Consider the following 12,235-nt stretch of genomic DNA (forward strand, 5'->3'; position numbering starts at 1 on the left):
CTGTTCTGTCATGTGGAAATGCAGCTGGCCATATCACTTAGTAAAATCTTCTTTTAAAATATTTTGCAGCACAAAAATTGCTCTTCCACTGAAATGTTTTGCAATTAAAAATACATGTGTCTTCCTTCATCTATCTCTGCTTTTTTGTATGCATATCTTCTGTAAATGGAAGTGGCTTCTTCAGGTCAAAGTAATGTGCTGAAATTCCTATTTACCATAGCAAACGAGAGCACAGATATTTTTTTGTGAAAAATATTGTGGTGTTTTTTTAAAATCAGTTTAATACTAGTCTGTAAAATCTGAATCATTGAAAAGATCTGAATTCTGTAACAACTGGGTTCTTTCCGATGTCCTCTGTCTTCCTGTAGTTTAGAATAAATGGTGTGTATTTGAGCATTGCCCACTCATTTATTAATGGGGTCTATTCTTATTACTATTATATTGCTACCCTTAAAAAAAGAAAGAGGATATTTATGTACAGTTTGAGTATACAAAATGTGTTTAAGTGTATTTTGTTTCATTACTATGTGTTGTGTTTTACATTACTCGTATTTTTCTTCTAGGCAAACGGAGTGGGCGTAGTAAAAAATGGAAAGAGATGCTGAAGTTGCCACCGGTTAGTCATTGTGAAGGTATCAGATGCTCGATCGGTAGGTGTCCTGAAGAATGGTCAGAAAAAAAAAGATTTTTTTTTTTAACAAGGAAGTGTAAGAGTTGGTGCTGTTTTCTGAAAGGATTCTGTCTTGCTTCTGAATACTAATTAGTAAAGAAAGTTATTAAACTTTTAATGTGTTGGAGAATTTATGAGAAGATATAAATGTATGAGAAGATAAAAGCTGTATCACAGCTCCTTGTTTGCTAAAGGAAACGGCTCCTAAAGGATAAATTTATAATACCATGAATTAGAATTGTAATTTGAATGATGTCATAAAATATTTAACCTTTTTCTTAATATCTTGTGATAATTTTTTAACCTTTTCTGTTACTCTCTTGTATTCCTTCTATTCAAACAATCTTGCTTACTTTGGGATAGTTATTTCATGGTATTGTTGCTTTCAGCCCCCCAACCAAAATGAAACTTAGCCATATCATTCGTGGTGTTTTTAATAAATATGACGGTCTCTAAAAGACAAATTTGGCCGGAAGTGAGTGTTTCACTGTTCTTTGGGATCACTGCATGTCTTTGCTAAAACTATTAATTTAAAATCTTAATGTTTTCTTGGTATTTTTCTGACCTGTTCTCGAATGGGAGTAAGGACCATGCTATGACAAAGATAAAAACAAATCAAGATATTTACTTATCATTTCTTTCTCAGAAAGAGACTATAGCCAGCTTTGTGACAAGCAGCCAATAGGAAGACTTCTCTTCAGACAGTTCTGTGATTCCAGACCAGATTTAAAAAGATGCATTGAATTTCTGGATGCAGTGGTAAGCAGTGAGAAATTGGAGGTGGATCTTAATAGGCAACAGCTATGCGGTTTTGTTTGTAAAAACTTGGATTTTGTGGCCATTTTGGCTGGGATAGAGTTAATTTTCTCCATTGTAGCTCATGCTGTGCTATGTTTTGGATTTTTGATCACAACAATGTTGACAACAAGGATGTTTTAGTTATTGCTGAACAGCGATTACACAGCGTCAAGGCCTTCTCGGCTTCTCACGCTGCCCTGCCTGCGAGGGGGCTGGGGGTGCACGAAGCAGCCGGGACAGCTGACCCCAGCTGACCAAAGGGATATCCCAGGCCGTAGGACACCATGCTCAGCAAGAAAAAGCTGGAGGAAGGGGGGAAGTTGGAGTTACGGTACTTATCTTACCAAATAGCCATTACTCATGAGGATGGAGCCCTGCTTTCCTGGAAATGGCTAAACCTCTGCCTGCCGATGGGAAGAAGTGAATTAATTTCTTGTTTTGCTTTGCTTGTGCCTGCAGCTTTGCTTTATCTATTAAACTGCCTTTATCTCAAACCATAGGTTTTCTGACTTCTAGTTTTCTGATTATTACTAGGGGGGAGTGAGGAAGCAGCTGTGTGGGGCTTAGGTGCCTACCAGGGTTAATACACAACAATTTTATAAAATACTAATTTTCTCTAAACACATCTGTTCACTAATGCTGCATCCATGAAAATACAGTACGATTTACTCTTTGCCAACTGTAAAGCTGTAACTTTTGATGAATGTTAAAAAACTCTGGCTCTGTTACTTAAAGGAAGATGTTTAATATAAAATCTCTGCCATCATAGTACAATCAGAACTACAAAATGGGCATAATGGGAATGAAAAAGGTAGCTTGACATTTGAGCCTAAAAGGATGTGCGTACGGTGAATATTATGTATGATACTCGGACTTGAAAGCATTGTAAACAGAGACTTGAAAATGTTGCAACTTGCATGGAAGCCCTAGGCTAGACAGAATGTACTAATTAAAAAAAAATACAATGGAGATGGAAATTTAGGGAACCATCTATGGAAGGAGGGAAACCAGATTTTAGAGACCAAGGGAAAAGAAATCATTTTATCTTAAATATTTGCATCTCGGTATCTAACACTAAGAAGTAAGGGAAGGAAGGAAGTTTGCCCGCAGCCATGATTTCTATATAATCCTCAGACAAAAACCAGGGGGAAGGTAAGAAAAGAGTAGGCAGGCACATGGCAGTCCTTAAGAGGAGACAATAACAGCTCAAAGCTTTTTATTCTTTGTCCTGCATAGTTAATCCAAGCACAGTAAGCTACAGTCTTCTTACGCTGAGTTAGCTACCAAAACAACAATTTTCTCGTCCCACCCAGTTTTGTTCTTACATTCAGGGAACAAATGAGCAAAGAAGATAGAAGTAGGGTAGTGCTGCCACTTACCTGCACCCCAAAATACAGTATCGGAATGCAAGAGGGCTCTGAAAGGTGCAGGGTGTAAGGAAGCTTGGGATTTTTGCTGCACTCCCCACCTCACCATATCTTCCGGACCTCTCCAGGAGTATAAACTGAGCGCTTCATCAGCTGAAGAGGGACTTCAGTGTCAAATGGTAGAATTGCTTTATGTTTGTCAATAAGTCTTTGCAATTAGGCTTGTTTCCCATGTGCATCTCAGCGGACTTTTGTGACTCGTAGGAGATTTTCTAGCACCAAATTCCAGAGACCAATTTGACAGGTGGAGACATGGAATGGATTGAATGGAAATCCAGAACAAAGGACCTAAATGTCTTGAAGTGAATGTAAACCAGAGCCTTAACCAATGTTGATCAATGGGGACACCACTGACAACTGTGGACGTACCCTTAACAGTTACAACTTTTGTACATGTTTTTAATTCTTAAAAGCTTAGATAAGGAGTAGCAGAATCTTTGGCAGCACAAAGGAGAAAAAAAGGCATGACCGTAAGGCAGGCATGTCTTTGCCCTACAGATGACACTGTCTCTTGGAAGGAACTGCATTTTCCACTAACTGAAAAATGTGAACTGTTTTGAAATACACAACCTACACTGTTATGTGGATCGCAACCCTTCTGTGAATTAGCAGGGACTGTCATAGTTGAGATAATCAGATGTAAGGGATGATTTCACAATTTATTATTAACTCACATTTGAAAAATCATGATGAAGAAGTGTATGCTTGTGAATCACTGAAAGGTCTCTTAAGCGCTCAGCTAATCTCAATTTTATGTTTTATAATCTGAAAGCTACCCTGCTGTCTTGATCAAGGAAGTGAGATAAAATACCTACTGTCTCTTACAGGTGGCACCTGAATTAGCCTGATTCCCTTCTCTGCACTGGACTTCAGCAAGCTTGTTGAAGCTTTTTTTTGGGGTGGGATTGAGGGATTTTTTTGTTGAATTTGTTTGTAAGGCAGTAATGTGAAAGGAGAAGCTAAGGTTGTGGGGTTTTTACTTTGGGTTTTGTCAATTTTTTATTTTATTATTTTAAAAATAAATTTTAGACTTAAATATTTCTGAAAATAAGCTTTCTGGTATAAATGCCATAGTCTGAAGAGCCTTGCATCAAAATTAAAAGTTTTCTGATTTTCTTACATGAAGCAATGCAATTTCAGCATGGTTATGATTATGTTTATTTTAGGAGGCCAAAATGGCAAAGTCAAGGTAGTGCAATGCTATGTCTACCTAAGACTGGTAAGCTTTAACTCTTGAGAAGGCATAACCTTAAAGTCTGTAGTCAGCTTGGCTTCACAGAAAGAGGAGTTGTGAAATGACTGAATAAAAGTGATAGAAATTAAAGTGAAGAATTATAGTTATCCAGTCATCTAGTGACTCATTTCACCAGCTGGGGACAAGTTTACTCAAGTAGAGAAAGAATGAGTTGCAGCTCAAACTTCTCTCTTTTAAGTTCTGGAGTAACAGAAATTACTTGACAAGGCTGTCTTAAACTTCCTTTTAAATTACAGTATCTACTTTAAACAGTGTGCCTGTTTGTATTAAATTAGAGACTACTTTGGCATAACTGAAAATATTAAAGGTGCTAAGTGCACTGCTGTGATTGATTTTTCTGACCTGCTCAAGTCGATTGGTAGTTGCAGAGGAATTCCTTACCATTAAATGGATTGTTGTGGAATTAAAGTAGCAAAACCAATGGCTTGCAACTGTTTATGGATTTGAGTACTGTGCTGAAGTGGTTAATGCTACTGTCTCAGCAGAAAGAGATGTTGATGACTTAGCAGTGAGTCAGCTGGGTTGGTTACAATTGATGGTAGAACAGGAATTCAGGGATTCTGTTATTTTCAGTATTGTGTGTGTGTTTGGTTCTTGAACTGTCATTTTTCAGTGTTCTGGTTTTCTTTATAAAGGTGTGTAACTTCTGATTAGATCAATCACTTCAAACTTCCTATGAGATTCTTAGTGCTTGTTATGCCAATATGCCAAACTGTTGTTTTGTACGATGCAGTCCCTCCGTTGTGGAGGTCTGCCATGGAGCCTTTGTTCCCAGGTGCAGGCATTTACACTCTGAGATATGAAATAAGCTTTGAGTTGGCCCAGCTTACAAAGTTAATACAAGTTGCTGTTTGAGATTGTTCTTTGCAAATTCATCTTTCCACTTTTAAATGTTGTAACTTTGATGTCTGGTTCTAGATTAATCCATAAAATTATTAATAGTAACTAGTTCTTGGAGATTTTCAATACCAGTATCTCTTTGATGGTTTGTTGGTTTGGTTGTCTTTCATAAGAAGCTGCCTCTGGAGTTCTGTTAAGCTGCCAACTGTTTATCTGCAAAATGCATTGTATTACTAAGTCAAATAAATCATGACATTTTGTATCTACTCAGTTTTATTTTCTCAAAGAATGAAACAGGGTTTGGTTTAGATCTTGCTTATTTCCAGTTAACATGCCCTTGTAGAAAGTAGTAGTGTAAGGAAAAAAATTATTACAGTGGAGAAAAAGCTGATTAGTGTACTTTGATTTAATTATTTCCCATCTAGATCATTCCATCCTACAACACTAAAGATACACTATTTCACTGTAATTGATCTAATTTCACTTCTAGCATGCAGTTTCTGTATGCTTTCCAAAAGTTAAATTGCACGTGCTTTCTTTCTTAAGACTGTTCTTCATGCATGTTTCACTATGTAGCCTAAAAATCTTTAAATAGATTTTAAACAATGAGACCCTTCAGTTCTGTTTATATTGGGTGCATTACGTTATTCATGTTGAAAGTTACCTAGCATCACGTAAAAGCCTGCAGTGCCAAGTAGCTCAGAACATAATTTAATTTTCAATTTCATTCCCGTAGGCAGAATACGAGGTATCTTCAGATGAAAAGCGCATAGACTGTGGCCTGAAAGTTTTAGAGACGTACTTCACTAATGGGGTAAATATGTTATATTGCAAAATGTTGTCTCGAGTGTTTTGTAAATGTCAGATAAATAGAGATCTAAGTGGTGGCATTGTTTTTAGTAAATTGACTTTCAAACTTTGTTAGTCCCATTTTTGTGTTTCTGAAACTCTTACCAACTCGAACAGAAACCTTGAGTGATCTCTGCTTTTAAGATGACTACCGTTTTGCTTTATTCTCCTACGTTTTCTAATTAAAATACTGGTCTTAACTAAAGAGATATTTTTAAACAAACTCAGTTAGCATCTAAAGAAAACTTATTAACAAAGTAACTCAGAGTTTTGTAGTCTGAGGACGTGAGAATGACGAATCCTTGAAATTCTTGGACTTCTTCTCTGACTCCTGAGTGGCCTTGGTCACTTTGCTGTAAATGTTCAGAACTGCTGCAGGTTTTCACAAAGTGAAATGTTGTTCTGTTTTCTTTTGTTCTAGAGCATTCTGTTTCTTGGTATTTTGCATGGAGATCATTAATAGCTGAAATTTTGCATGTGTTAGATCTCACTGATTGATTTTTTCGTGTCTGTTCTTTGGGCTGCTTGGAAATAGTTTCCCAACTTGTATGTGTGTTTCTTTCCCCCTCCTTCCATGCCAAATAGATGACTTGCTTTGTGGTGGTAGACATATGGAAAGAAAAAGAAATCCAACTTATTGCAAAGTTTGTTACCCCAGATACTGAAATAGTAAATAACTGTAACAGCTTTCAACGCATTTTTCTGTAATAGAGAACAAATAAAAAATTTGCCTGAATATGAATTTCTTGGTTTTCTCTTTAGCCAAACCATTCCTTTCCTTTTCTTGTATTAGAAGATTTCATTTCACTTTGAATACAGAATTTTTAATCCTTCCATTGATTTATGAAATTGCTTTCATTGTCTTTTTTTTTAAATTATGTAAAGTCTGTAGCACACTTGCCAGAAATACCTCAGGAAACAGTAAACGAATGTAAAGCAAAACTGGAAAAGAACCCTTCTAAGGATCTCTTTATGGACTGTACTAGGTAAGTTAAAAATGCACAGTGCTCAGTTTGAGTATCACAAGAGAAATTTTGTTTCTGAGAGAAATCAAAGGTGTACTTATTACACGCAGGAGTAGTTGATCTCTGAAATTATTGTAGATAAGAAATCTGGAACTGATTTATTAAAGGACTAAGTTTCCTTCAGATATAATTTAGACGTTTGACTTTTGCAGATCTTTTTCTTTAGTGCTATTTTTGCATAAAATCACACTATTATCTATTACCACATATACTGTTAGAATAGTATTTCTCTTTATTATATTCTTACCTTTTGAGTGACTTCTGTTTCATGATGAAGATAACTCAGAAAAATACATGGGTATAAACTGGAGCTTGAGAGGTTTCTGAACAACGTTAGACAGTTTATGGTTCTTGAAAACAGGTTGCACTGAGGCCAGCAGTTGTGTTCCATTAAGATAGCGGAGTAGAGGATCGATTGTGATAGCTAACACAAACAGATACAACTTGGTTTTGTTCTGAAGTCATGAAGTGATATTTCACACAGCAGCAGCAAGGAAGGCTTGTCTTGGAGGGACAGTACATGTTTACCAGCATTGCATGTCTTTCTGAAGCCTTTGTGTTTCTAATATTACTGGTTCTTCAAGGCCTGCCTGAGCATGTCTGAAGGATTACAATACATTTTGTCACTGCTTGGGTCATCTCCCTAGCAACACAAAGAAGCATACTTTATAACAACCTGCGATTATCAGATTGAAAGGGATGTGTGAGGACACCTAATAAAACATGTCTCAAATGTAGGGTCTGTCATGTAGGTCATTCCCTTTCCTTTGTCCAATAAATATCTGAATACGGTTTGAGTGACTTTTTCCCCCTCCCCTCTGCCTCAGTCTGTTCAGTTCAAGGGGAACGATAAGGTACCTGGTGCTCATGTTTGGGTATGACATTTAGTATTTCCATTTCAAATCCTAGAATAAAATTTTACATAGCTGTCTGCAAAGAACTTATGAAAGCTTGTAGATAGTCTCCTGTAAGTGTCTTTCAGAGGTCATATTTGTGGGATCATGCACGCATTGCATAGCTACTGAGAGGCGGATGTTTAGGTGGGCTTGAAGACACTTAATGAGAATGCAGAGGTCGAACTCAAAGTAACAGTAGTTTGGCATTCACTAGTGTTTTGACAGGAACAGTTTTCTGTGACAGGCACTCACTTTGAGACACCTAGGTTAAAACTGTTGTAGAGCACAGTGACAATGTTTTCCTTTCTACACTTCACTGATATTTTAATAGATTGATAGCACCTCCTGTTTCATCAGTTTTTCAGTGTAGGGTTGATTTCATATTCCTGTTGCTAGGATTGTCCATGAATACCTAAGCAGAAGACCTTTTGAAGCTTACCAAGAAAGTGTGTATTTTTCCCGGTTTTTACAGTGGAAATGGCTGGAAAAGTAAGTTTATTTATAATGTTTGCTTTATAATTTTGCTTTGCTTTATGGCCAGTTCTGCTTGTTATGCTGGAGATGCTGTAGAGTCCTAATGCATGACACTGCCTGTCTAAGAAATTATGACCTGAAAAACAAGATGTAAAGGATGATGTTGATGCGAAAGTGAGAGTCAATGCTCCAATAGAAGCATCTGTCCAGTAGTCTTAAGTGGTAAATTTGTATTTGGTAAATGCAAATTTATTATCGTGTGTGTTTGGCTGTCAAGCATGCAGGTGGATACCATTTTAGGGGGGGGAATGCTACCATCCTTTAGTTTCTCTAATTCATGGTAAATAAGGAGATTCGTTTTATAAGGGTGATTGGGTAATTACTTTTTGAGAGTGGTATGGACACAAATCTAGTAATTACAAGATAGCAAGATTTGTATATAACAGAATCTGGGTTGGGCTTTTAAAACAATACTAAATGATGTCTGAACTGTTTAAGAAGGCTGAAATTGGTAAAAATAGACTCTAATTCAGCGCTGCTGAGTATCATGATCACATATCCAAATACTAAGGTACTTGAGCATTGATTTTTATGGGAAATTCCAATTATCCAGTGTCTTCATGTGACTGAAAAAAGTCAAAAAGAGAACTAGGGAAGTTACTCAAACAATTAAACCAAATTCTCAGTACAACAAATGGACCCTCCATTTGCTGTACTGAGAACAAAGCTGTGTTAACAATGAATGCTCTTCTAAAATCATAGAATCATAGAATGGCCTAAGCTGGAAGGGACCTTAGAAATCATTTTAATCCAGCCTCCCTGCCACCAGAGATGACTAGATCAGGCAACACATGGGGACCGAATGGGGATCGAACCCGCGACCTTAGCAAATTGAAACAAAAACCCCAACCCACCACCATGAAACAGCCCTGCGCTGATACGTGTTTAGGAGTGTTTTAGCCTAGAAGGGCTGACACCTTTACTGCCTCCAGTTACGTGTTGCTCTTTCACTACAGCTATACCTTAACAATTTGGCTCTCGAGCTGCTGTTGCACGCTATGACTCTTTCTTTACGAGAAAGCAGAACAGCAAAGGAAAAGCACAGATTACCTGTTAAATGCTGCGTTGTAAGCATGATCTCATTGAATCGCAGCCTACGTGTCAGCGTGCTGCAACTCAGGGAGATGGCTGGAGGTGACAACTTGACTGCTGATGAGAACAGATAAGGCTCTAACCAAGAGCACAGGGTCTAATTGATCCATTTTTCTTCCTGCTGTTGTGAATGCCTGATGACCACATGAGGGAGCCAATGTTTCTGGTCAGAGCACCCCTTTGATTTGCAATTCAGCTTCTCATCGTGCTGTGTTCATGAGGTCAAGGCAACTGGTGTTGAGTAAAATGTTGTAGAACAGGAAGGAGAACATGAAGATGGACCTCGGGGTGGGGAGTGCTGACTCTTGTAATTCCTGTTGCAGTAATTGTTTCTTTCTGTTAATCAGGCAACCAGTAACCAAACACACATTTAGACATTACCGAGTACTTGGCAAAGGTGGATTTGGAGAGGTGAGTACAGAAGTATCTTTCTGTGGGGCAAGAAGAAAAGGTTAATATAGAGAAGCAGCTGTTTTCTTCTAATGCATTTGTTCCAGTATTGTAGAGCATGCACAAAGTTGGAGAAAACTTCTGCTGACAACAGTTGCTTCTGTTTAGAAATTTCATTTGGCAATAAGAATGTAGTTTCTAATAAATAATTATGTACAATATTAATGAACCGAATCAAAAAATATACAGATTTATTAATTCTGTTTATAATTAATTGGACTTTTTTTCCCCTTACGTATTTTAACCAAAGCCCTATGTTGAAGGGGAAGGAGGGTACTAAATTACCATTATCGTTCTCCTGCTTGATTATGGTGTGGATATTTGTCCTTTGTCCTGCTTGCCTAACTGTATACTGTTACCACCATTAGGTGTTTCACCAACACAAGATCCACAGTTTTGCTGAACTATTCAATCTCAACAAAAATTGTTTTGTTTCTGTATAAACACCTTTTCTACTTCTTTTGTGACCCTTCAAAGGTGTTTTGTGGATGAAAGTTCTGTATTGATGTTTATGGACCTTCATTTTCTGAGAGCATTCAAGAGTTTGAAAAAAGAAAATGAAACTTTAACTTCTTTAAAAAAACCCTAGCATCTCTGACATACCTTCCTTTTTTTTTTTTAGGTGTGTGCCTGTCAAGTACGGGCAACAGGAAAAATGTATGCTTGTAAAAAGCTAGAAAAAAAGAGAATAAAGAAGAGAAAAGGAGAATCAATGGCTCTAAATGAAAAAAGAATTCTAGAAAAAGTGAATAGTAGGTTTGTAGTAAGTATCTACTTGTGATCTTATTGTCAGAAGTTTGTCTTGCTTTGTTTGCTTCATTTCAGTCTCTCTTCCAGGAACCTGTGGACACAAGACAGTTTTTAATTTATTTAGAGAATGCATGGCTGCTGAGAGAAATGGTTGATATAATGTTCTGTGCGTGATTATGACTATTCTGTGGGGGCGACTTTTTTATCCAATATTGGTTTTGGTCTGCCTGCTTTATTTCTCCCAACCAAAATGTTAGGTTGTATTTCAGCAAGCTGATGCCAGTGAATCTCTGTTTAAAGGTAAACAGGTTGCTCTGTAGTACTCGAGCTTGCATAATCACTTAAATTCTGTTTCTGCTGCAGCCTGTGACTGAGTATGTTTGCCTATGTTTAATAAAGAGGATATTCCATATACTTTATTTCATAGAATCATAGAATCACAGAATCATAGAATGGCCTAGGCTGGAAGTGACCTTAGGGATCATCTAGTCCAACCTCCCTGTCATGGGCAGGGACGCCTCTCAACTAGATCAGGCTACTCAAGGCTCCGTCCAACTTGGCCTTGAACACCTCCAGGGAGGGGGCAGCCACAACGTCTCTGGGCAATTTATTCCAGAGTCTTGCCACCCTTGTACTGAAGAATTTCTTCCTAAGATCTAATCTAAATCTATTCTCCTTCAACTTAAACCCATTTCCCCTTGTCCTATCACTGGACACTCTTGTAAAAAGTCCCTCCCCAGCCTTCCTGTAGGTTCCCTTCAGGTATTGGAAGGGAGCCATTAGGTCCTGAAGTCTTCTCTTTTCAAGACTGAACAATCCCAGCTCCCGCAGCCTGTCCTTGTAGCACAGGTGCTCCAGCCCCTGGATCACCTTTGTGGCCTCCTCTGAACATGCTGCAACAGATCCATGTCCCTCTTTTTCCATCTTGCTTCTCTGTCTCTTCTTCCAGTGTATTGCTCTCTGTTCTCTTCTCTTACCTCCTTCTGCCTGCCCGTACACTTATTTTCTTATAATTAGTGCTGCTTTCGAATTTCATTTTTGGAGGTCATTCATAAATGCACTTACAAAGGGGTGACTTTGTAAGAGTCTGCCATTTAATTGCCATTGGAAGTTGCATATCCTGCTTTTCTGTGACTTTTAATAGAGGAGGTTTTGTATCCTTAAGTATTTCCATAGAATTTATTATTCTACTGCTTATACTTTTGCCCTTATATTTCAAGATAAACATGACATTTGACTAGTATATTGATTCAGGTTAGCTATATTACCTTGCTGTGTACTAAGGCTTAAAAAGGTATCTTGGATGTGAAACAATTAACATAACTTTTAATAGAAATTCCACAGAATGAAAATCTAAGTCTTAAAAATTTAAGTTGATGCTATTATGTAAATTATCGTCCATTAGTAGTTCTAATTACTAAGCAGTGAAATAACTTACAGTTATCAAAGATATGCCAACTTAAACTTTACCCTAGGTAATGTTTATTTTTCACTGAATTTTTGTCATTTAAATGTTAATTTTAAATGCATTTTGCTTTGGTTTTAAATCCATTTACTGATAAATTTTATACTGATGTTCAGAGGGGATGTTTAAGTACCTGTGGTAGAGGATGGTGGAGGGGTGGCTGACACGCTGGAGGGTAGGGATG

General features: G+C 37.5%; 1 protein-coding gene across 1 annotated transcript; it reads left to right on the forward strand.

Annotated features, from left to right (window-relative positions):
- Nucleotides 1-571: 571 nt before the first annotated feature.
- LOC104277134 (G protein-coupled receptor kinase 4-like) lies at nt 572-10,617 on the forward strand. The gene is made up of 7 exons (XM_009873686.1): nt 572-650; nt 1,317-1,429; nt 5,727-5,804; nt 6,725-6,825; nt 8,157-8,249; nt 9,734-9,797; nt 10,459-10,617. The coding sequence occupies exons 1-7, from the start codon at nt 599-601 to the stop codon at nt 10,615-10,617; spliced, it is 660 nt and encodes a 219-aa protein (XP_009871988.1). The 5' UTR covers nt 572-598.
- Nucleotides 10,618-12,235: the final 1,618 nt, after the last annotated feature.

The sequence above is a fragment of the Apaloderma vittatum genome, unplaced genomic scaffold (genome assembly GCF_000703405.1).
Source record: "Apaloderma vittatum isolate BGI_N311 unplaced genomic scaffold, ASM70340v1 scaffold41067, whole genome shotgun sequence".
In the NCBI taxonomy this organism is placed as follows: Eukaryota; Metazoa; Chordata; class Aves; order Trogoniformes; family Trogonidae; genus Apaloderma; species Apaloderma vittatum.

What these genes read in the sequence shown, in the direction of transcription:
- LOC104277134 (XM_009873686.1), top strand. Translation starts at nt 599, where the DNA reads ATGCTGAAGTTGCCACCGGTTAGTCATTGTGAAGGTATCAGATGCTCG. An exon ending in AGGTATCAGATGCTCGATCG is followed by an intron (nt 651 to 1,316) that starts GTAGGTGTCCTG and finishes TTTCTTTCTCAG; the next exon opens with AAAGAGACTATAGCCAGCTT. An exon ending in CTCTTTATGGACTGTACTAG is followed by an intron (nt 6,826 to 8,156) that starts GTAAGTTAAAAA and finishes TCCTGTTGCTAG; the next exon opens with GATTGTCCATGAATACCTAA.